Source organism: Sphaeramia orbicularis, chromosome 8, assembly GCF_902148855.1.
Source record: "Sphaeramia orbicularis chromosome 8, fSphaOr1.1, whole genome shotgun sequence".
Lineage (NCBI taxonomy): Eukaryota > Metazoa > Chordata > Actinopteri > Kurtiformes > Apogonidae > Sphaeramia > Sphaeramia orbicularis.
The window spans coordinates 8093716-8119581 of record NC_043964.1 but is presented as its reverse complement, the minus strand read 5'-3'; the positions used below and the strand labels follow the sequence as shown (position 1 = coordinate 8119581).

Genomic DNA, 25866 nt, shown 5'->3' with positions numbered 1-25866 from the left:
TCACCAGCAAAGCACCCCCACACCATCACACCTCCCCCTCCATGCTTCACGGTGGGAACCAGGCATGTAGCATCCATCCGTTCACCTTTTCTGCGTCGCACAAAGACACGGCGGTTGGATCCAAAGATCTCAAATTTGGACTCATCAGACCAAAGCACAGATTTCCACTGGTCTAATGTCCATTCCTTGTGTTTCTTGGCCCAAATAAATCTCTTCTGTTTGTTGCCTCTCCTGAGCAGTGGTTTCCTAGCAGCTATTTGACCATGAAGGCCTGATTCACGCAGTCTCCTCTTAACAGTTGTTGTAGAGATGTGTCTGCTGCTAGAGCTCTGTGTGGTATTCATCTGGTCTCTAATCTGAGCTGCTGTTAATTTGCGATTTCTGAGGCTGGTGACTCAGATGAACTTATCTTCAGCATCAGAGGTGACTCTTGGTCTTCCTTTCCTGGGGCGGGTCCTCATGTGAGCCAGTTTCGTTGGAGCGCTTGATGGTTTTTTGCGACTGCACTTGGGGACACATTCAAAGTTTTTGAAATTTTCTAGACTGACTGACCTTCATTTCTTAAAGTAATGATGGCCACTCGTTTGTCTTTACTTAGCTGATTGGTTCTCGCCATAATATGCATTCTAACAGTTGTCCAATAGGGCTGTCAGCTGTGCATCAACCTGACTTCTGCACAACACAACTGATGGTCCCAACCTCATCAATAAGGCAAGAAATTCCACTAAGTAACCCTGACAAGGCACAGCTATGAAGTGAAAACCATTTCAGGTGACTACCTCTGGAAGCTCATCAAGAAAATGCCAAGAGTGTGCAAGGCAGTCATCAGAGCTAAGGGTGGCTACTTTGAAGAAACTAGAATATAAGAGATGTTTTCAGTTATTTCACACTTTTTTGTTAAGTACATAATTCCACATGTGTTCATTCATAGTTTTGATGCCTTCAGTGAGAATCTACAATGAAAATAGTCATGAAAATAAAGAAAATGCGAAGAATGAGAAGGTGTGTCCAAACTTTTGGCCTGTACTGTATATATATATATATATATATATATATATATACACACACACACACACATCCACCCCAGTCCCAGTCCCCCTCTCGGTGCTCCTCAGTTAGGTGTACAGTCTCTGGTCGTCCCCCTGCTCTGTGGCTCCAGACGGGGGCTGGGATGCGGCCCCTCCCTCCTGTGAAGCCGTCGGATTGGACTGTGTGTCTGTACCGTAACTGACAGGTAGAAGGAGCAGGACTTTTGAGGGGGAGTGTCCGTGTGCTGCGGCATGCGCTCAGAGGGGGAGGGGGGAAGGGGAGGGGGAGGGGGAGGGGGAGGGAGGAGGGAGGGGTCCGCGGACACAAAGCCAGGCTGTTCCTCCAGAAGATGTTTACACTGATGTCATGAGGAATTAACACACACACACACAACATTTAACACACACACATACACACACTTTAGCACATACACACACACCTTTAACACACACACATACACACACTTTAGCACACACACACACCCCTTCTCCCCCAGTCTCTATCTCTATCGCTCTCTCTTTTTCTCTTTCTTTACCCTCACTCTTGACCCTCTTGGTCAAGGCAGACGGCCATCCTCCAGGAGTCTGGGTCTGCTCCAGGTTTCTGCTGTTAAAGGGAAGTTTTTCCTCGCCATTGTCACCAGTCACAAGTGTTTGCTCCTGGAGGATTCTGTTGGGTTTCTGTAAATTGGCTTAGAATCTGGTTTTTGACCAACTCTATATATAAAGTGTCATGAGATAACTTTTTTTGTGATCTGGCATTATATAAATAAAATTTGATTGATTGAGTGATTTAATTGGTTTTCCCCCTGTAAGTCGCTTTGGAAAAAAGCGTCTGCCAAATGCATAAACATAAACATAAACATTTAACACACACGTACACACACTTTAGCAGACACACACACATCTAACAAACACACAATATTTAACACACACATTACATTCAACACACACACACACACACACACACACACATACACACAACATTTAACACTCACACTTTAACACACACGCACAACATTTAACACACACAACATTTAAATAACATTTAACACACACTATATTTAACACACACAATATTTAATACACACAACATTTAACACACACACATACACACAATTTAACATACACACATGCACACACACTTAACACACACAACATTTAACACACACAATATTTAACACACAGAGCATTTAACACACTCACACATACACACACTTTAGCAAATACACACACACATTTAACACACACACATACACACACTTTAGCACACACACATTTAACACACACATACACACACTTTAGCAGACACACACACATCTGACAAACACACAATATTTAACACACACAACATTCAACACACACACATACACACAACATTTAACACACACACACACACACACACATACACACACTTTAACACACACACACACACAACATTTAACACACAACATTGAAACAACATTTAACACACACTATATTTAACACACACACAATATTTAATACACACAGAACATTTAACACGCACACATACACACAATTTAACACACACACATACACACAATTTAATACACACAACATTTAACACACACACATACACATAACATTTAACACACACATACGTGCACACACATGCACACACACACACACACACACACACACACAATGGGCAAACCCCCTCAATTTTCCTGCAAAATGAAACTTTACATTTAAAACTACAAAAACACTCAGAGAGCACAGACCTGGTCCCCCCCTCCCCATCACCACCAAAATGTAATCATTTGTTCTTTGTACCAGTATCAACATTTGCTGAAAATTTCATCAAATTCTGTCCACAACTTTTTGAGTTATCTTGGTAACAGACAGACAAACAAACAGACAGACAAACAAACGAGACAAAGAAACAAAGAGACAAACAAACAGACAAACCCTGATGAAAACAGAACCTCCACCCTACTTTGGTGGAGGTAATAATGTTATTTCTTCTCCAAATGGTATTTTGTTTTCAAATGACACAAACCATCATATGAATATTTTAGAGGGAAAAAAAAGAATTCTGTTGACTTTGTGTTTGTTAATGTTGAGTTTTTACTGATTTTATGGCCCATGCTAACTCTAACATGCTAAGTTAGCCTGTCTGCTGTGCTGTGGTTAATGCCTTATTGTGTGTGTGCTAACGCTAATGTGATTGATCTGGAAATGCTGGGAATGACAGACATCAGACTAAACACAGGAGCCTTTCCACAGTACCAGAGAACCGTGGAACGGTGGAACAGTTTAACTGTAGAACCGTGGAACAGTGGAACCGTAGAACCATGGAACCATGGAACTGTGGAACTGAATGGTCCATCCACCAGGACGCCACCAGAACACACAACTGAAAACATTTATATAGAAGATGGAACAACAAAAGGTTTTTGTTTTTGCATCAAAAATATGGTTTGTTTCCATTACAAACATTTAAAGGGTTAAAAATATGACGGTTATTGAGTGTTTGGTATTTTTGTTTATGGATCAACTTAATGAAATGCAAAAAAATGTACAAAAAAGATAAAATCAAACACTGACAAACATTCCTCCATCACTGTGCAGATTATTGACCTTTTCACATGGGCAGGAAACACGTCATTGTCGCAGAAAACGACTTCCTGTCAAGCGTCACCACAGTGAGACCAAATGGACCAGAGTTTTCCCACTGGGGGGTTTGGAGGGTCTGAGGACAGGGGGGACATCTGAGATGTCCATTCATGTGCTTCAACTGTTTACCGAACTAAGTATGTGCCTGTTTCTGTTCACATTCAGCTGATTGTGTAAAGGCCTGTGAGGCGGTGCTGAGGTCATAGAGGACCCAACGCAACCAACTGAACTGAATGGACGTTAGCTTAAATGCTATCAGCACTGAAGCAATTTTCAGGTGACGTTTGTGTTTCTGTTTTTGTCCTTCTAACTTCACGGTCCACAGGAAAAGAATGAAAAGACAGATACGGCTGCTTTTGACCAAAACAAGACCAAACTGGAATGTTACAAAAACTGTTGTTCTTCACTGGTGCCGTAGTTGAGCTGATCGGACAGGAAGTAGAATTCTGCTGTGACTGCATATTTATGGTCAAAAATATGGAAGTTAAGGAAAAAGGTTTAGGTGACTAAAGGACCTCTGTGATACCAGGGGGATAAGTAAATGATCAAATATGTGGATTATTGATCATATTGTCCAGAACCCCCAGTTTGTCCTGGTCTCAGAGTTTGGACCTCTGTTTGTTCTGGTGTAATACCACTAACGGACACTAGGTGCTGTGCCGTTAAACCCACAGACTGACACTGAAGTTCTCTGATGACACCCCATCTGTTGTGGTTCTCCTGGACTCTTCCTGGTCTCGTTGGTTTTATCTGAACCGTCTGATCTGTGATCGGGTCCAGATGTAGGCGTTTCCTCTGTTACTCAGATTTCAGGTTTGATTGACAGGTGTGATTGACAGCTGAGAGTCAGATGTTTAGAGCTTTTGTTTATTGCATAAAACTTTTTTTCTTCAGGACAAATGGCTCTACTGTAGATGATCTGCAGACTACTGATAGCAGGACGGTAGTGTTTAGCATTAGCGCCTGTAGGCTCCGCCCCACTTGTCCATATATGATTACTTCTGTGTCCAAAACAACAAGGTGGAGACCAATCACAATGAAATCAAAATCAGACTTAAAACATGGCTAATATTAACTCTTTCCCCACCAGAGCATTTTCCAGTGAGTTGCTAGCCAGCACCAGCCATTTTCATCTTCAACTTTTAAACACAAAAAATTATTTTATTATATCTTCATTCATTCGTGAGGTGTAAACATTTGAATATCGGTCATTTTAAGGAAAAAACTCAATTTTGAGCAAAAAACTGAGAAAATTGCATTTTTTTCCCCCAAGATATTGATTTTCAAGATGAAACTGATTTCCTATTTACATTTTTTTTTTTTTTTACTCTTTCTTGTTTACAAACAGTAACACTGTATTCAAAATCACAAAATAAAATAATAATAATAACAACAATAATAATAACAAACAGCTCTTAGATATCCCATCATTCCACAAAATATTAGGGGAACCCACACCAAACTTTAGACAAAACATCTCCTAAAGCACCAGGTTCCTTATAAACTTTATACATTTACATACAACAATTATGAGTTTTTCACATACTAGTTTAGCTTTTTGATATAAACACTTCCATATTCCTAATTTTCAAGAAAAAAAAGAAACAAATGCACTAAATACTGTAGATTTCTGAGCTTTCCTTGGCTGCATCATGTCCTTCTGTTGGACCACCTGCTGTGTTTGATTTGTAAATAATTATATGGACATCTAGTTATTTATCTATGTATGAATCAAGGCTGGGCAAGTTAATGTGTTATTACCGCGTCAACGCATTCATCAAATAACGCCGACAATTTTTTTTTATTCTCACGTTAATGCCTTTTTATTATATTATTCTGCCCCTGCTTGTGTGTAAGTAGCGATTAGCTCGGCAGATAAACAACAGGTTTCCCAAGAAAAGCTGGACGCTGAAAACTTTTCTCCAAATCTTTTACTTGAGACTCACTGTAAAACTGCAACATACAAACAAAATATGTCTCAGTTATGTTCATTGCCTTAGTACATTTACATGGCATTATACATTTAAATGAATGGGAAAAAAGATTGCACGCTCGATGCTAACTTGAACGGGAAAATCCATAGACACGCTAACAATTGGCATTTACAGATTAATTTAAGATTTACAACATCTTTTTATCCAGCAACAAAGGTTCACATCAGAGATATTTTAAACTATTCATTCTTACAACAACTGAACATAAAATACTCACAGGCAAATGTTTTTCGGGCCACATAAACAGAGTGAAAGAAATGTGTCTGTTAGTTCCTTCTTATGTCCGAACTGACTACGGGAACACCGCAAGTACAAAACATACGTTACTGCAATTTATTCTGACCCCTAGAGGGCCCCCTTTGCTTGCTTTTAACAACTGAACAGCACATATTATTGGGCTTATTAGTATTAGTACTTCTTAGTGGGCTTAAGACTCCTGTCAATGACTTACAAGTGGAAATAAACTGGTGGGGACATAAACATGGAGAAAAGTACCGGTCTTTTACGTGGACATTTTCATTTTAAATGTCTTCAGATGGTGGGGTTGAGAAGGCCAAAGTTGTTTGTAAGCACTGCAATGTGGAATTATTTTTTTTTATCACCGGAGTATATCACTTAAAGGCAAAACATGCGGTTGATGCTGGCACCCCCCCCCCCCCCCCCCCCCCCCCCCCCAAATATAACTATGCGATTAATCATGATTAATTGCAGAAATCCACGCAATTAAAAATTTTAATCACTGCCCAGCACTAGTATGAATATATATACGTTGCTATGGGATACGTTGATTCCAGTGCAAAAACTTTACACCCGGTCCTTCATTTTTCTAGAAATACTGCTTAATTGTTTGTTTTTGGACTAAGGAAAGTAATTCACATGATCCACAACAGTTCCAACTACAGTATAACAGTGAAAACATGGACTGACGGAAAATCTCGTCATTGCCGGGGAAGCGTTGGGAAGCAATTGATGGAATATCTCGTCAATGGTGGGGAAAGAGTTAACACCAGGCATAAATGAAGCATCTAACAGCAGTTAATATTATGATATATTATATTATAGCATTAGCCCCGCCCACCAAATGCTGAACCTATTAGCCCCGCCCACCAAATACTGAGCCTGTTAGCCTCGCCCACCAAATACTAAGCCTATTAGTCCTGCCCACCAAATACTGAACCTATTAGCCCCACCCACCAAATACTGAGCCTATTAGCCCCGCCCACCAAATACTAAGCCTATTAGTCCCACCCACCAAATACTGAACCTATTAGCCCCGCCCACTATATACTAAGTCTGTTAGACCTGCCTACCAAATATCAAACCTATTAGCCCCGCCCACCAAATAGCGAGCCTATTATCCTTGCCCACCAAATGCAGAGCCTATTGGCCCCGCCCACCAAATACAGACCTATTAGCCCCGCCCACCAAATACTGAGCCTATTAGCCCCACCCACCAAATACTGGGCCTTTTAGCCCCGCCCACCATCAACACATTAGCATTGATCGTCCACTCCAACTGAAGTGAAAGTTGATGCTTCGTTTGTTGCGTTTGCTGTAACAGAAAAATTCCATCATCAACAGGGAGTAAGGCTTATGATTTATAATTGAGGACTTTTTAATTGCACTATTGCGAATTACAACTTTATTCTCATAATATTACGACTTTAATCCCATAAAAGTACAACTTTATCTTGTAAAATTATGACTTTTTGTATATTCAACTTTTCATAAAATTATGGGTTTTATCTCGATATTTTACGACTTTATTCTGTAGCGACAGTGTTTTTATTTTCATATGTGGCACTGTTACGCCGTCGTAGTTTACAGTGAAAAGTCAAACGGTTTGTTTTGGTCCAACATTGTTCGGACCAGGATGGAACTGAGGAGAACATGTTTGAGGACCAGAGGGAGGAACAGAATGTGGTGTTTGACTGTTTTCTGTTTCAGAGAACAGTGGATGGATTCAAACCGCCTCTTTTTGTTCACATTGGGTCTAAATCCTCAGCCTGTAAATATGAGTTTTAGTTTTTCAGGCGGATGCAGACCAGTGTGTGATCCGGTTCTGGTTCTTCTGACTGATGGGAGTTTTTTTTTTTTTTTTTTTCGATCCAAAATGGCGGCCTCACTGCAAGGGCGCGAGCGTGCACGAGGCGCGCAGGCCGACACGTGTGGGCGGGGAAAGGCGCTGCGTCACTACGCGGTTCTTTACGGTAACGTTCACCGAGACGGAGGGAGACGCTCAGCCGCCGGAGGAACCGAGCGACCCGGCCGAATTTTACCCAGTTTACCGTCGGGGAACCGGGTTCGGGGGGTGGGCCGGGGGCTCGGCACTCGAGAATGCGAGAGCCCTGTTACCGGAGGGGCCGAAAACATGAATGGGGCCGTGTACATTTCGTTTTTCCAGGGCCAGCTGGAGTCGGTGCTCGAGCAGGTCGTTCAGCTCGCCGTCCAGGAAATCAGCAAGACCGTGGGCTCCAGCCTCAACGCCATGCTGCTGGAAACGGCCGTGAAGGAGCAGGAAAACCACCGGCTGCGGCTCCAGCTGCAGAGCCGGGAGAGCCGGGACGGCGGCGGGGGCTCGGCCGCTAAGACCAAGGCCGGCGAGGAGCGGGCGGACGGCGGCAGGACAAAGCACGAGCCCCCGCCGCCTCCTCCGCCGCCGCAGCCGCAGCAGCAGCAGCCCCACGCCCCCGGAGGGCAGGGCACCCAGCTCGGCGTCCCCACCGACGGCCGCCGCCTGGAGCAGAGAGGACGCGTCGTGGGTAGGATTTCTACAGTTACACAACACGCTTTCACATCCGCACACAAACACGCAAACCACCGCACGCGGGTTGCGTAACTCCGCTGTTTATGAGTAAACCGAGCAGCAGAAAGTAGGGCCTGGAGGGGGGGAAACCGGGACCCGGAGACGGGCTCCAAGAACCGGGCCGGACCCGGGGATGGGCTCCAAGAACCGGGCCGGACCCGGGGATGGACTCCAAGAACCAGGGACGAGGAAAGACCGAATATTCAGGGACCACAGAACTAAAGAAAAGCAGGACAGAAGCAGTAAAAGACAGGAACCAAACCCACCAGGTCCAAAACACTTCCAAGACAGGAACTGAACCCATCAGGCCCAAAACACATTCAAGACAGGAAGCTCCGACACATGGAAAAGACATAAAATATAGGAAGTTCAACAAAAAAATGGGATATGTACTGTATGTGTTTATATATCTATATGACCACGAGACTGTAGTAAATATATGATAATAGATGATTCTGATACTTCGTGAAACAAAACATTGGGAATCCAGAAAATCAAGAAAACCAAGACCATGAAACAGAACCAGGATCTGGTTCCCATGAGCTGATACTGATGGATACCTGGGTCAGTATCAGATCTGTTACTGCTGCAGATTCATTAACAGTGTCAAATTATTCAAAAAATGGAAGGAAATAACGTAGAAGACGTCCCACACCTGAACATAATGAAATGAAAGAAAATCAGCCTGAGCCGACATCTTATTCATACACAAAAACCATGTCAAATACAGTTCTTCATTAATAAGTACTTATTAATGACACGGAAGAAGGTGAAAGTATTGTAAACTAGGGTTATCAGCAGTGTTAAAATATTCACAACGAAGGTCAAAGACAGTAATCACTGGATTTAACGTTTTGATCCATGTTTGATCCGTATTGATCCATGAACAAACTAAAAACAAAAGGGTGGAAGAAGATGGTTATCTGTGGTTTCAAATTATTCATTAAAGACACAAATGAGACAAAAACAACATGATAGAAAAAACACAAACATATAATAATCATTGGATTCAGTCAAGTAGAACCAAAAAGGAAGCAGGAACCAAATAATCAATACGGCAGAAAATAAATAAATAAATAAATAATATACACACACACATAATCACATATATATCTATATATCTGTATCTCTCTCTCTCTCTCTCTCTCTCTCTCTCTCTATATATATATATATATATATATATATATATATATATATATATACACACACAGACACATATGAGGATTCAAAGTAGAGTGAATAACTAAGCCTAAGTACTGTGTGTAACGGTGGTTCTGCTTGTGTGGTTCTGATTATGTGGTTCTTCTGTGGAACCTGGTGGTATTTGTGATGGAAACTCTTCTTTATGGTCAGAACAGGACAAAGCTTTCTTCCAAATCAGTAAAATCCTGAACCCTCATGTGGACTGGGTCAGATCTTGTGGAACCGGCTTTAACGGGACCAGAACATCCTCATTATGGGGGTTCAAGCTTCAGTGTTTTCCTCGGTAACCTTGGTCTGGACCGGCCCAGTTGAAAAGACCAGTTATAAATAAAACGACTGCATTGTAGGTAATAAAATAAGATTTACTGCGTAGTGTGGCACGTCCTGTTGGTGGAGGGGAGGGTAGTTGTAGAAGTGGAGGGCAGCTGTGGTGGTGGGGTTGTAGAAGTGGGGGGGGTAGTTGTAGCGGGGGGGGGGGGAGTCAGGACAAAGAGCCTCAGACTGTGGGAAACAGGAGGGAAAATAAGATGAGAACAAGAATAAAACCAGGACAAAGATGGACTGAATGTGTGGGAGAACATCGGACCTGGATCCGTCAGGAGTACATCGGACCTGGACCTGGACGTGAGTCTGTCAGGAGAACATCGGATCTGTTCCTGGATGTGGATCCATCAGTAGAACGTCGGACCTGGACCTCTGCAGTCCTGGTGTCTTTCTGGTCCACGTGGGCCTCAGTCTAAGTCTTCTACTTCCAGATCTGAACCACTGGCATCGGTGAGTTTCTCCACAGGTGTCGAATAAACCCAGACGTTCTGTTCAGAGCTGTAGCTGCCGTCTCTTTTCTTCCTGGATTAACGTTCTAGATTCTTTTCTTCCTGGATTAATGTTCTGGATTATTGTGAGTGAATGGGTTCCAGTAGAAAAGGCCCTTCAGCGGTTTCATAAACCCAGTGTTTCACTGAGTCGACACAAACTGGAAGGCTTCAGTCCACACACTTGGGACACAGATGTTCGCTGGAACCTGTTCATCCATTGTCAGAGGAACCGTCCTTTACAGGAGATTCTGTTGGTTCTACTGGTTCTGCAGGTTGAATGACCTGTATCTTGAATCATTTCCTCTGTGTGTGGGTTTTTTTGGACTTGGTTCTGAGATGGTTTGGACTGAACTGAGCCTGGTGTGGGTTCAGTGCACGTCTGTTCCTTCAGCCTTGGAACAGGATGTGTTCAATAGAACAGTCAGAACATTTATTCAACCATGTACAAGTGTTAAAAAAGAGTTTAGGAAGAAATGATTAAATAATAAAATAAAATAATAGGGGAAAATAATCCAACTCTACTCCTTTTCAATGAGTAGAATTCCAGATTCAGTGTAAACTGATCTCAGGTGTAGATGAGTAGGTCTAACAGTTAGTTAGTAGGACTGTAAGAACATATCAGCTCTGCAATATATCACAATATTTCATTTCACAGTACTGTGTCGATATTAGAAAGTACTGTGTAGATATTTTTAATGCAGATATTATAGAGGTTCATTTTAGTTTTTCTTTTGTTTCTATTTATTTATTATTATTCAACACGCTTTTATTAAATAGTGATTGTTCTGAACTAATAGAATATGAACATTTGAACAGGATTTTAAATTGTAATGTCTGTAAAACATCCTTTCAGTTTGAACACAGGAACATTTGGTGATATAGCATTAGATCCTGTTGTGATCAAATAAAAATGTGTTTAGTATTTGTGCAGATTTATGGTGGAATTCAATTTTTCAAGGAAATAATCATTAAAAAATAAGAAACAAACAGAAATCCTGCATGTTTTAGATGTTTCCCTCTTCCATCACACCTGGTTCAAATAATAATAATAATAATATTAATAATAATAACAACTTTATTTATATAGCACCTTTAAAAACTGAGTTTACAAAGTGCTTTGACAGACAACACAATGTGCACAACAGCAGAAAAAAACATAGCAAACAACACAACAATAAAAGAGATAAGTACAGCAACATGAAAACATGACTAACTTTGAATGTATCATAGTGGAGAGGGCAGAAATAACAGAGCATGACGCTGTCAGATCAATGCGAAATGAAGGAGTGGAATAAAACAACATCAAATATGTTAATATAAGTGAATAACCAAAACAGGGTAAAAATATTCAACATTAAAACATTAAAAACAGTAAAAAATAGACAACATAATGATCAGCTGATCATCCAGCTCTGCAGAAGAATGACTTCCATGTGCAATGGAAGACGGAAACATCTAAAACATGGAGGATACCGGCCCCCCAGGACCAGAGTTGGACATCCCTGCTCTAGCGTTAACGGACGATTCACTGCATTCGAACAAAAATAGATGGATTTAACCAGAATTAAACTGAGACAAGAGAAGAGAACAGTATATTGATAATTAACATGACTTTGCATGACAAGACCTGCACCATTTTATTGGATGAGCTTTTGTAAAATTAACTGTGTAGGTCACAGGTGGAACCCCCTCCACACACACACACGCACACTGAACACCCACAAACCAGACAAAGAATCAGAATACAATATTGGATCCATGTTCTACTGTAGACCTCATGAGTTTGGGTTGGTTAACCTTTAACCTTTAAGGTGTCCAGGTGAACATATTAAACGCACTTTAACTCTCTGGTGTCCAGGTTTGGGTCTGGGGGTCAACGTGGGTTTGGGTCTGGGGGTCGACATAGGTTTGGGTCTGGGGTCAATGTGGGTTTGGGTCTGGGGGTCAACGTAGGTTTGGGTCTGGGGTTAATGTGGGTTTGGGTCTGGGGTCAACGTTGGTTTGGGTCTGGGGGTCAGTGCGATTCAGTTTCTGACACATGGTCTTTTTCAGTTACAGATTGTTCTAGTTTATTTCCTGTGACGACACTGATTGAAGTGTGTTTGTGTGTGTGTGTGTTTGTCCGTGTCTGTTTTTGTGTGTCTGTTTGCGTGTTTGTGTTTGTGTGTAATTTTGTGTGTGTGTGTTTGTGTGTCTGTTTGCATGTCTGTGTGTCTGTTTGTGTTTGTCTGTCTGCCTGTATGTCTATTTGTGTGTCTGTGTGTGTGTTTGCGTGTCTACTGCTGTACTTCATACACATACATTCTTCTTGCCTCCACATGCTGGGACACGTGATCATGGAACCAGGCCGCCGCATCACGCATGCATGAGCACATCTGCACACTCCAGCGCAGACACACAAATAACACACAACTATCACACAACCAGGCTGAAAAACCAGGACACGCAACCACGTCACGGCCCTGTGGCCAATCAGGGCGCGGTACAGAACCACCATCACATTCACAAACACAAGGTAATGAGGCAGTGGCGGCGCCTCGACACGCTCCGGTCAGAGGTCACGGAGTCCCAGGGTCAACGGCGCAGAGGGGGCGTGGTCTTACTGTAGGCGTGAGCCGGACCCCTGTGGACTCAGACGACACACTGTCACAACAGATCCACCACAGACCGGATCAGACGGACCGCATCACAGGCACCGATGGCGCCCAGAGGAGGCAGCGCCATGATCCAATGAAGTGACCAAAACAAACGCCTGTGCTCATCAGGATCAGAACTGAGCAGGATCAGAACTTTGTGCCGTGCTGGTCTGCGTTCTTGGGGGGGGGGGCTGGAGGTGCTTTTGGGGCACCCCCTAATATAATTGTAGGGGAAACACTGCTGTATCTAGTCCATATCTGGTCTGTATGTGGTCCATATCTGGTCTGTGTCTAGTCCATATCTGGTCCGTATCTGGTCCATATCTGGTCTATATCTGGTCCATGTCTGGTCCATATCCGGTCCATGTCCAGTCTATATCTGGTCCATATCTGGTCTTTGTCTGGTCCATATCTGGTCTATAGCCAGTCCATGTCTGGTCCATATCTGGTCTATATCTGTTCCATATCTGGTCTATATCTGTTCCATATCTGGTCTATATCTGTTCCATGTCTGGTCCATATCTGGTCCATATCTGGTCTATATCTGGTCTGGACTGGGTTCATGTGTGGACAGGGGAGACGTGTCATTCATTGTTGAGTAAAGTGGTGGAGATGCTCCGATGTTTGAGGTGGTTCTTGGTGGTTTTAAAGTGGTTTGGGTTTACTCCTGGTTCTCAGTGGTTTCAGACTAAACCCCGTGTGAACAGATCCTGGTCCACAGAGGGTGAATCTGGGTGTTTGTGTGTGTGTGTGGGCGCTCATAAGTAAAATGTGAAACATGTGGATGCCATCTGCACCAACACGCATCACGCCGTCTGTCGCCGCGGAGATGACTCACACATGGGTACATGAATAAATAATCTGTTTTCACACGTACGCTCCACTCAAACTCAGCCCATAATGGGGACGGTTTTATTATGTAACTGGGGTTTTTCTTTGAACTGGGTCACGGAGGCTGCAGGTCACATGACCCCAGCGTTGGCTCCTATTGGACGGCGGTTGGCAGATGCGTGTGCACCCAGGCCTTCTGCACTTTTGGATGGAACCTATGTTTCTGACCAATGGGCTGCTGTTGCCAGGCAGAAGAGGCCAATCAGAGGGAGCTGGGGCTCAGGTCCGGAGGTGGTCGAGGAGGGTTTACAGGACCCATAAAGACCTGGATGGGCCATTTGTTGGACTGGGGGGGTTATTTTCTGGTTTTATTCTGGGTCTCCTCGCTGAACTGACCTGTTGGACTGTTTTCATCCTGTTGATTTGAAGTGATTTATTTGTCAGGTCTGAATTCTCAGTTCCAACATCCTCCTCATCCTCCTCCTCATCCCTGTCCTCCTCCTCCTCCTCCTCCTCCTCCCATAGTCATTTTCAGGGTTGGTACGGTGCTTGAAATCCTTGAAAATGCTTAAATTTCAAGGTGTGAGATGTGCTTGAATTGTAATTGAAGTGCTTGTAATTGTAGGTCTGTGATGTGAGTAATTAATTTATTTTCAATATTATCTCCAGCCAAAGCTACTCACACAGAGGTGACACATTTAGAAAAATAAAACTTTATGTCAATGTAAATTCCAGGTGTTCTCAGGTCGACTCCGGGTCCAGTTGATCTGAATTTTTGTCTCTTTGGTGCGAATGTGTCTGAAGAATGCCAAGTGACTTCCGTTTTTTTTTTTTTTTTTTTTTTTTTTTTTTTTGATAAAACTTTGTGTTCTCCTTTCAATTCTAAACTTTTTGCTATTACGGAGCATAATTTTAGATGTCTATACATAACACAATGTACATTATTACAATGGAAAGTGAAAATAATCATGAGTATATGTCGGGGTTCCTGCGGGGTCTGAAAAAGTTTTAAGAGTCTTGAATTTACAGATCTGCATTTAACCCATACAGACCCAGGGCTAGTTTTGTGGCAGTTCCCAAATGAATTTTCCTCTATTTTTACCTTTTTAACTGATATATCACCAATTTTTAAAAATTATATTAGGCCTATCCTCTGTATTTTGCATTTTTTCAGTGTAAATCCTGTATTTTCTATATTTAGTTCACTGATCATGTAGATGTTCATTAAAGCTCAGATTAAAGTTGATGGTTATTGTATCAGAAACAGATCAGACTGAATGAACAGTGTCTTTTTCAGTCCAATCTGTCATTAACTGAACATAAACCCACTGTGTCCATCCACTGTCATTGATCCAACTCCATTGATTTTACTGGGGAATCAATGTTGGAGAAGATGACAGTGTTTCCACGGTAACTGTGGAGCCTCTGAATGTCCAAATATGGTCATATCTGTTAACCATGAAAAGATGAAGAACTGTATTTTACGCCAATTATTGACATGGATTGATAGGATTAGTGGATCAACAGGAATTAAACATTTTAGATCAGTACATGGCATTTGTCGTGCTACGTACGCATTTTCAACCTTTCGTGTGTTATTCAAAGCCATTTGATTGTGTGTCAGTTTACGCCAAGATCTCCACTTCGCATAACTCTAAACCTCAGTATGTGGTATTTGATGCATCTGTTCAGGTCGCCAGGGGGTTAATAACAGCATGAACGTATGCACAGTAAGTTTACAATACGTACAGATAAGACACCAAATAAAAGTGGTGAATGTATTAACGCAAGTCATGACACCACGTTGCAGAACTAAACTCTTGAGTTTATGGAGAAAAATAATAATTACCAGAGAAACTGAAATGGAGGGATTAACCTGGATTTTCTGATGATAAAGAGGGAAATTTACGTTAAAATTTTGATATTCTCTGACAAAGTATTTGTAGAATATACAACAAAATAAAGACCAATGTTATCATTTACTTCAACAAAACTAAGTTTGTGAAATTGAAAAGTTTTTCATGTTGGCCCTGTTCCGTGCCCTTCTTTAACAGATTATTACTATAACCTCATAGGAACTTCTTTCAGGTAAAGTTTGGGTTCAAGGGAAAGTTTTTTTTGTTTTTTTTTTAATCAGGTAATTTAAGTGGAAACAGGGTCTTTTCAAAATCCACAGTAAAGTGAACCTTTCTGTGATGGACCAGGAGGCTGGGTTTGAATCCTCTTCTGGCCCTCGGTTCTATGGGGTTCCTCAGGGCTCTGTTCTAGGGCCACTGCTGTTCTCACTGTAAACATGTAATCTACGACTGTTCCGCTTGTGACAGTCACACATCTGTATGAACTGTGATGGAAGGAAGAGGGTTCTCACCTAAAGTACGTAAAAAAAATAAAAAAAAAAAGTGGCTGATGTTGGTTCGAGAAAAATGGACAATGGAAATGTTTGTCCAGTCGATGCTTCTTGTACAGTTTTACTTGAATACGTACGACCTGTTTCATGTTTTATCTTTGGTTCATGTAGATCAGGGGTCTCAAACTCATTTCCTTTTGGGGGCCACATTCAGCCCGATTTGATCTCAAGTGGGCCGGACCAGTAAAATAATAGCATAATAATCTATAAATAATGATCACTCCAAATGTTTAAATTATGAAAATACGTACTTTTATAAACTATCCAGACAGAAAAGGTGTGACTAGCCTTAAAAACCCCATAAATTTCTTAAGAAAAATAAGTGCAATTTCAACAATATTATTCCTCAACTTATCATTTCTACATGTGCATCACAGATCGGATCTACAAAGACACTAAACACTTAATAACAGGCAGAAAATAGTTAAAATTGTGCTTAATTTTCTTTAGACATTTCAGGTTGTTCATATTTGTTCAGGTTATTGACATTTTATTGTTACAGGATCATTTGTAAATGTAAATATTTTCATGATTTAATGTTATTTTTTGCACTTTGAAGTTATTATTATTTATAGGCATAATGTAATACAATTTTTTTTTACATCAAACAGAGAAAAAAATATGGAATCATTATTTTTTGTAGGTTATTCTGCTGTTATTATTTTACTGTAGATCATATTGGTCTGAATGTGGAACCTGAACTAAAATGAGTTCCACAGCCTTGACTGTGGAATTTTTGCACTTTGCAAATTCATCTCACGGGCCGGATTGGAATCTTTGGTGGGACGCATTTGGCCCCCAGGCCGCATGATTGAGACCCCTGATGTCGGTTAAGTTGTTATGAATTGTTGTTTGTATGTTTGTGTACGTTCATTCCGGTGTGTTCCGTGTCCTTCAGACCAGCTCAAGTCCGTCATGGAACGGGTTTTGGACTTCGCTGTCTGTGAACTGACGAAGATCGTGGAGGCGTCGTTCGATGACCTCCTCCTGGAGATCACCAAGATGGAGAGGGAACAGCAGACGCTGGAGGAGAGGCTGGGGCGGAGCTCCGACCGAGGGGGCGGAGACAAGGGGAGGTCAGGAGGAGGCAGGAGGAGGGGCTCCGAGAACGACTCGGTGTCGCCCAGTGGATCCGAGGACGCCAGAGAGGAAGTGGGCGACGTGACGGCGACAAAGGAGACGACGGAGGCCGATGGTAGGCGGAGCCTGGGACTCCTACACCCACCCCTGTTTCTGCTCCCTCCCCTCCCTCTTTGTCCTCCACATGTCCTCCTTTCCTTCGTCCTCTGTCTGTCCTTCCTTCCTCCTCTATCCAGTCTTCTCTGTGTCAGTGTTTGATTCATTTATGTTGAAATCAGTGTCAGAGTTGAAAATTAAAGTCGTGGGTGAATTCAACCAACTCTTTTCACCTCCTCCCTCATTCCTCCTTTTCCTCTTTCTCCATCTTCTGTTCACTTGTCCTGTCCTTATCCAGGTCCGGACCCCGCCCCCGTCCTCTCGGTCTCTCAGGACTGGGTTCCGATCCTGGACAAGGTCTTCGGTCAGAAGTGGTGCAGCGACGTCTGGCACATCAAGGAGCTGGAGGCAGGGGGAGGCGGAGCTGGAGCAGGCGGAGGTGGGCGGAGCCTCCACTCTGATCCACCCCACCCCTCCCCCTCTGTGAACCTGGAGCCGTCTCCATCGTCCCCCCAGCAGGACCCCCGCTGGACGCCGCTGGAGGACATGGAGGTGTTTTCACCTGATGAAGACGATGCCGCAGAGGCTCAGGGAAACGCCACTGGCAGAGCCAACGCCACAACTGGCCCCTCCCCCAGCCCCACAGGTGACACACGACTGAAGGTCAAACATGTTTAGACATGTCAGGGTCAGCGTCATGGTTACAGCACCCAAGAGGAATAAAAACTGTAGAATTAAGTGGAAGCAAAACAACAAGACAATAAAGACAAAAGTGTCAGTGAACGCACCATGTAGAACTGTTGTTCCAACGCTGACCAGGGGTCAGTCTAGAGCCCCCTACCAAGGTTACAATAGTTTTGGATTTTTCATTATAGTTTAGTTTTATTTAGTTTTGACTTTTTTTCTCTAACTCAGTTAGTTTTAATTAGTTTTTAGGGCAGGTTTGCTAGTTGTTATTAGTTTTCATTTTTTCCTAAATGCTTAGTTTTAGTTTAGTTTTAGTATTAATTTTAGTTTTGTTGTATCTTTTATCTTCTTCGCTGTCGTATTCAAATAAATCCCAGACAGGACTCTGCTGCTTTCTCCCAACTTTAGTCTCCATGTTGCCAGGTAGAGTGGGGATGACAAGATGACTCTAAACCACAAGTGATGAGAAGTGACGGACCGTGAAGTACCGTATGGTGCTTCTATCTAAAATAGCCAGAGCGAAATAAATTGACTTCATATCAGTCCGACATTGACAAAGACAAAAGGGAATTTTATCCATAATTTTTATACATTTTAGTTAGTTTGGTAAGCACACAATACAGTTTCAGTTATTATTTTTTCTTTTAACTATAGTTTTTATTTATTTCAGTTAACATAAATGTTTTTTCTATTCTAGTTTTTGTCATTTCGTTAGTTTTCATTAATGATAATAACTTTGCCCCGTACCAGCCAATCAACCAACCCACCCTATGACTATATCAGTCATTGAATTAAGGATAAAGCTTGTTGGTAAAACCAGTGTCAAAGACCAAAGGAGGATAAAATTAACTAAAAGATATTAAAACCAACTAAACCCATTTAAAGGATGGTTAAACTAGAGTCAAACTGAGTTAAGACATGGTTTAAACAGACTAGATGTTGGTTAAACCTGTAGAAAAGTCAGCAATACTAAATTAAAAGATTTTAAAACAACTAAAATTAGGTAAAACGTTTAAAAGATTGGAAAATCCAACTGTTTAATGTTTCGTCAGACTTGTGTCTGTCCGTTCTGTTTCTCCAGAAGCTTCTCTGTATTTTCCAGTTGAGTGTTGCTTCTGACTAAACGATGGAATGGCTTCAATCGGAAACTGAAAAATTAGTCAGAGAAATGGGATTTTTCTTTTATTTTACTGACTTTTCAAGGTGTAACCGCCCTATTTGTCCATGTACGATCACTTCTGTGTCCAGTAAAACAAGGTGGAGACCAAAACACAAACTAATGACATCAAATAAAACATGGCTAATATTAACACCAGAACGAAACAGTTAATAATAGGTTTCAGTTATTACTGTTTGTACAAAGTCTGTGTTTACTACGATGGCGAATTAAGGCCACGTAACAAAATAAAAACACTTGTCACTATGACAATGAAGTCGTAAAATATCGAGATAAAACCTGTAATTTTATGACAATGAAGTCAAATATAAAAAGTCATAATTTTACAAGAATAAAGTCAAAATATTTCGAGAATAAAGTCATAGATTAAAAAAACCCTCATAATTTAATGAAAATAAAGTCGTACTTTTATGAGATTAAAGTCGTCATATTCCGAGAACAAAGCCATAATATGACGAGAATAATGTCAGAATTTTTTTACTGTATTCTCATAAAATTATGGGTTTTGTCTCGATATTTTACGACTTTATTCTCGTTGGGACAGTGTTTTTATCTTCTTATGTGGCGCTAATTCGCTGTTGTAGTAACTGAAGGTAACACTGTCCAACAGAGGTCAGAGGTCACAGGAAGTAAAACTGAGTTCATTTTATTAATCTTAGATGTTAATTATTTTAAATTAATCTGAAAATTAGCATAATAGTCTAAACTGCTATTAAAAAAAATAAAAAATACTGATGTTAAACATGAAGGTGTGTTTATGTTTATGGAATAAATGCATGATATGACGACATGAACGATGCTGTTAAGGTTCCATCAGTCCAACCTGTGGCCCCCCTGGTGAACAACGCACTGCAGCTCACATGGACAGATGACTTTACGTCTGATTATGTCTGTTAATGTTTGTTTATGTCTGTTTACATCTGTTTACGTCTGTTTATGTTTGTTTACATCTGATTAGGTCTGTTTATGTTTGTCTGTTTACATTTGTTTACATCTGTTTACGTCTGTTTATGTCTGTTTGTTTACATCTGTTTGTCTGTTTATGTCTGTTTACATTTGTTTACGTCTGTTTACATTTGTTTATCTGTTTGTGTTTGTTTACGTCTGTTTATGTTTTTTATGTCTGTTTACGTTTGTTTATACCTGTTTACATTTGTTTATGTCTGGTTATATCTGTTTACATTTGTTTACATCTGTTTGCCAAATATATTGAATTAATTTGACTAATCATGGTTCTGTTTTCTGGAAAGTGTGAAAAATGCTTAAATTGAGACAAATGTTCACTGTTTGTTTCCTTTTTGATGTTCATTCTAAAGTGTCGTATTTGACAGACACTTGTATTTAAGACTAATGTGGATCTGATTGGTCTGTGTTCCACCTCTCAACAGGAAGTAGTGGGCGGCGTTCCTCTGCCTCCATGTTGCACCGCCTCCTCACACTCCCGTCTCAGCTGTTGGAAGACGATGAAGACGCCGCTGCCAAGGAGGCGCTGGCGGCGCTGGCGACCGAGGGCGCCAAAGGCCGACAGGACGGTGTGGAACTGCCGGCCCAGACCTGCCCATCACCGGTGGCAACAAAGGAGGAGGAGGAAGAGGACGAGGAAGAGGAGGAGGAGGAGGAGGACAGAGGGAGGAAGGTGAGGACGGATCCAATCAGGAATCTGAACCTGGACCTCACACCGTCATACTGGGCATGTCCAACCCAGTCCAGGTTTTACTGCTAACCCTGGTTCTGGTTTCTTTCTGCAGAAGAAGCGGCGCCGGATCTGGTCTGAATGCGGCGAATGTGGACGAAGGTTCAGTCGAGTTTCTCTGCTCAAAGCTCATCGTCAGACTCACATCGCAGAATCCGCCTCCCCGTCGTCACCTGCTGCTGCCGCCGCTGCCATTCTACGATGTTCAGAATGTGGGAAGAAGTTCTCTTCAGCGACCCGCCTCCACAGCCACATCCGGACCCAGCACCCTGGAATCCGGTCCTGAACCGGACCCAGCGAGACCTGAAGGCAAAAACCAGGATGAATGAAGCAGCTCCATCCGGTCCGGAGCTGGAACAAGTGGTACTCAGACTCGAACGGACCGAGTCCAGGGTTAGTCCGGGACTGGGTCCAGGGTCAGTCTGGGACCTGGTCCAGGGTTAGTCTGGGACTGGGTCTAGGTTTAGTCTGGGACCGAGTTCAAGTTTAGTCTGGGACCGGGTTCAAGTTTAGTCTGGGACCGGGTTCAAGTTTAGTCTGGGACCGGGTACAGGTTTAGTCTGGGACCGGGTTCAGGGTTAGTTTTGGACCGGGTTGAGGGTTAGTCTGGGACTGGCTTCAGGCTTAGTCTGGGGCCGGGTTCAAGTTTAGTCTGGGACCGGGTTCAGGTTTAGTCTGGTACCGGGTTCAGGTTTAGTCTGGTACCAGGTTCAGGGTTAGTCTTGGACCGGGTTCAGGGTTAGTCTGGGACCAGGTCCAGGGTTAGTCTGGGACCGGGTTCATCATATTCCAGTTTGCCTGAAACATAAACCACTCACTTTAAAAATCAGACCAAGAACAAATTGGGGATGAAGAAACTAAAGAACAGGTTAAAAGCGGACAAGTGTTTGAACAGAACCAGAGGAGAACAGGAGGAGTGTAGAACGAACACATTCAAGAATTCAAGTCACCCACAAAATGTTTTAGGGAAAAGGACAAAAAGTTCAACAGCGTCATGGATGTGGGTTCAATAAACATCTGTTTAGAACAAGGCTCAAAACCAGGACTGGATGTAAACCAGGACTGGATCAAAACCAGGACTGGATTTAAACCTTTAATGTGATTTAGTTTAAATCAAACTCGTCAGTTTATTCGAGTCTGAACTGATGTTAAATTTTTCCAAAGCCTGAACGGATTCAATGAGGGAAGAATTAGATGAACATTGAACATATCGGACAAATCCAACCAACGCCGTGTTTTATAAACCAAACCTAAAGGGATTGAAGTTCAAGTCTGACCTGATGGTTAAAGCACCTTGGAATTCTGGGAAAACGTCCAGGACCAGAGGATCTGGACCTGACTAGTGAAGCTACATGTTTTATGTTTGATATCGTTGAACTCAAGCTTCGTCTCTGATAATTCCCAGAGTCGAGCTGACCCTGAACGCACCAGACGACCACCTGGACGTCGGGACGCCAGACTCCGCCTACTCCTGCTGTACAATACCAGGAGACCACGCCCACAGCCACAGGTGGATTTTCTTCGCAATAAGCTGGTTTCCTGTGGCCGCGTCGCGTCGTAGTTTTTAGATTTGTGGGCGTGGCCTCCATGTCGGACTTCATTGGTTTAGATTGTGGGCGTGGCCTCCATGTCAGACTTCAGTTTGTTTTTTAAGTGCCCTTTATTGTTTCCTCTGAAAACAGACTCCAGTTTTTTCTCTTTTTTAGCCTTTATGGATTCTTGTCTAAGTGCATTTTGTGTCATATTTTACATTTTTGGATAATGTGGCGCTCGCAGCCGTTTGGACTTGTTGAATGTGAATCACAATTTGTATAGTTTTTGTACAGTTTTTACTTTTCAGACAGGACTGAAAAGAAAGAAGAAGGTTTTTAACAGGCGGCGGGTTCTTCCTCTGCTTCCTTCCTCATTTCCATTGTTTGGTTTTTGGGTGAAGCCTCATGTCGACGCAGATACCTCTGATCGCAAACACAACCGCCGCTGATTGCAAACACAACTGCCTGTGATCGTAAACACAACCGCTGCTGATCGCAAACACAATCGCCGCTGATTGCAAACACAACCGCCTGTGATCGCAAACACAACCTCCTGTGATCGCAAAAAAAGCCACCACTGATTGCAAACCCAACCGCCGCTGATCGCAGACCCAACCACCGCTGATCGCAGACCCAACCGCCGCTGATCGCAAACCCAACCGCCGCTGATCGCAAACCCAACCGCTGCTGATCGCAAACCCAGCCGCCGCTGATCGCAAACACAACTGCCTGTGATTGTAAACACAACCGCTGCTGATTGCAAACGCAGTCGCTGCTGATTGCAAACACAACCGCCTGTGATTGCAAACACAACCACCGCTGATTGCAAACACAGCTGCCGCTGATCGCAAACCTAACCGCCGCTGATTGCAAACCCAGCTGCCGCAGATTGCAAACACAACTGCCTCTGATCGCAAACACAACCGCCTCTGATTGCAAACACAACCGCCTGTGATCGCAAACACAACCACCTGTGATCGCAAACACAGCCACCGCTGATTGCAAACACAGCCGCCGCTGATCGCAAACCTAACCGCCGCTGATTGCAAACCCAGCTGCCGCAGATTGCCAACACAACTGCCTCTGATTGCAAACACAACCGCCTCTGATCGCAAACACAACCACCTCTGATCGCAAACACAACCGCCGCTGATCACAAACACAACTGCCACTGATCGCAAACCCAGCTACCGCTGATTGCAAACAACAGCGCTGATCTCAAACACGCTGAACATTTTCAAAAGCTGAAGAAAAAATGTTAAAATCTTAATGTAAATTTGGTCTGAATCATCAGAATTCGTCAAGTTTTCAGTTAAAATCATAATAATTTGACGGTTCTTCTGCCAAATAGAAGCTCCAAACCCAAACGTCGTCGTCGTGTTACAGTGTTTGTTTGTTTGATCGGAGGCTGCTGTGTCGCTGACCGTGGTCCTGAACTCATTCCTCTGGTTTTTCTTTGTGTTTGACACTTGGTCGTACTTTGTCCTGTGTAGCATTTTCAGGAACAGAGGAACGATGGTGTAAACACGGAACCAGGACTTTTAACCCTTCAGCTTCAGCAGCATTTTTAAGTTTGACACTTTTCACAGTTATTTTTTTTTTTTATTTTTTTTTTTTTTTAGCGAAGCTAATTGTCTTTTAAGCAATATGATGCCAAAAGCAATGAAATCAGACCATGAAAGCACCGTCTGTGTCCGCAGGTGTGGACGGCACTAGTCTCTTTTCCATTGACCTTCAAAGTTTGCGAATAGAACTTGTAAATATAAATTTGTTTCATGGAAAAACAACAATTTTGCCAAAAGTCTTGTTGTTCGACATGTTTTTTCGTAGTTAAATTGGTATATGACCCAAAACTGTAATGGAAAGACCTTTGAGTCCAGCTAGAGTCACATGACCAAAACAAACAGATGTTGATGGATGTTAGAACAAGAGAAGAAGAGTTGAACCCAAACGTGTGTATGTGTGGACACACCAGGAAACCACATCAGTTTAGAATTTAGTAGCAGATAGAGGGGGAACCAGCATTCTAGATTTAAAACAACACAGATTTATGTTCATGTTTATGGAATGACTTCTACTGACATCTACCAGAAAAAAGAAACTAATCAGCACATTTGGGATTGAATGGAAAAACCAACATTACACACTTCTGTTTTGAGTACATTTATATAAATATGGGGACAGTTTAGCTCAGATGGACCATGGAAAAGAGACTAGAGACGGATGGTTTGATTTGTGATTATTTTTCAATGAAAATCAATAAGGCTCCGTTTACACTGAAAGTAAATGTGTCCATATGTGACCTGGATCTGATCTGTTACAGACAGTCTGAACAGCACTAATCGGACCCCAACCACTTTCATATGTGGTCCTAAATCTGACCCAGACCACTTTCATATGTGGTCCTAAATCTGACCCAAACCACTTTCATATGTGGCCCAAAATCTGACCCGGACCACTTTCATATGTGGTCCTAAATCTGATCCAAATCTGATATTTTCCAATGGGACTTCAGTCTGAATGTCCAGGTCGCATTTATCCGACCTTTACATCATTGAAATGCAACAAACATCCCAGTTGTTCGTTCCAGGAGGAGGAGCGGAGGAAAACTATATTTCCTTCTGTAAACACAGTGTGTGTCTGCGTGGTCACGTATTCCATCAGGACCTCTTTAGTGCATGTGGGTCACTTCAGGGTCACATTCAGTTCAGACTCAAAACTGATAGAAGTCACATTTAATGTGGAATATGAACCAACACACAAACAAATCAGATTTCACCCAAAAATCGGACTAGTGCATTCGCTCTGCTGTGTGGTTGGTGTTCGGATGCTTCTCTTGTCAACTTCCATCCTTCTCCTCCATCCTTCTCCATCCTTCTCCTGCTTGGCTGAACATCTGCACTCCTCCACTGCTCTTCTGCCGTTCGTTGGCCCTCCTGTTGTGTTTCCTGTTTCCAAACCTCCACCTCACACATACCTCATTTTATATGTTTCCTTTTCCACACAGACCTCATTACCTCAGTACTTTTGGAGATTTGACTACGTGTATTTTGTACATTTTTTATTTCTGTCTGTTTGCGTCTCGGACGTGTTTCAGTTTCTCGACTCGGAGACGGAGGTCGTCGGTAAAAACCATACGACGGTGAACGGAAGGTTCTCGGGGTTGAGGACAGAAATGTGTTTTCAGATTCTACACGGAGTCCCTGAAGTAGCACTCAGTTTACGCAGAAAAATACGACAATGA

General features: G+C 42.5%; 1 protein-coding gene across 1 annotated transcript; it reads left to right on the top strand.

Moving 5' to 3' along the window:
• Positions 1 to 7772: 7772 nt before the first annotated feature.
• Positions 7773 to 24509, top strand: LOC115424176 (uncharacterized). The gene is made up of 5 exons (XM_030141283.1): positions 7773 to 8421; positions 17256 to 17552; positions 17832 to 18179; positions 20786 to 21033; positions 21146 to 24509. The coding sequence occupies exons 1-5, from the start codon at positions 7773 to 7775 to the stop codon at positions 21374 to 21376; spliced, it is 1773 nt and encodes a 590-aa protein (XP_029997143.1). The 3' UTR covers positions 21377 to 24509.
• Positions 24510 to 25866: the final 1357 nt, after the last annotated feature.

Excerpts from the sequence above, each read along its gene's own strand:
- LOC115424176 (XM_030141283.1), top strand. The coding sequence starts at position 7,773 with ATGGCGGCCTCACTGCAAGGGCGCGAGCGTGCACGAGGCGCGCAGGCC. Across the intron at positions 8,422-17,255 it reads GCAGAGAGGACGCGTCGTGG|ACCAGCTCAAGTCCGTCATG; the intron begins GTAGGATTTCTA and ends CGTGTCCTTCAG. Across the intron at positions 21,034-21,145 it reads AGGAGGACAGAGGGAGGAAG|AAGAAGCGGCGCCGGATCTG; the intron begins GTGAGGACGGAT and ends TTCTTTCTGCAG.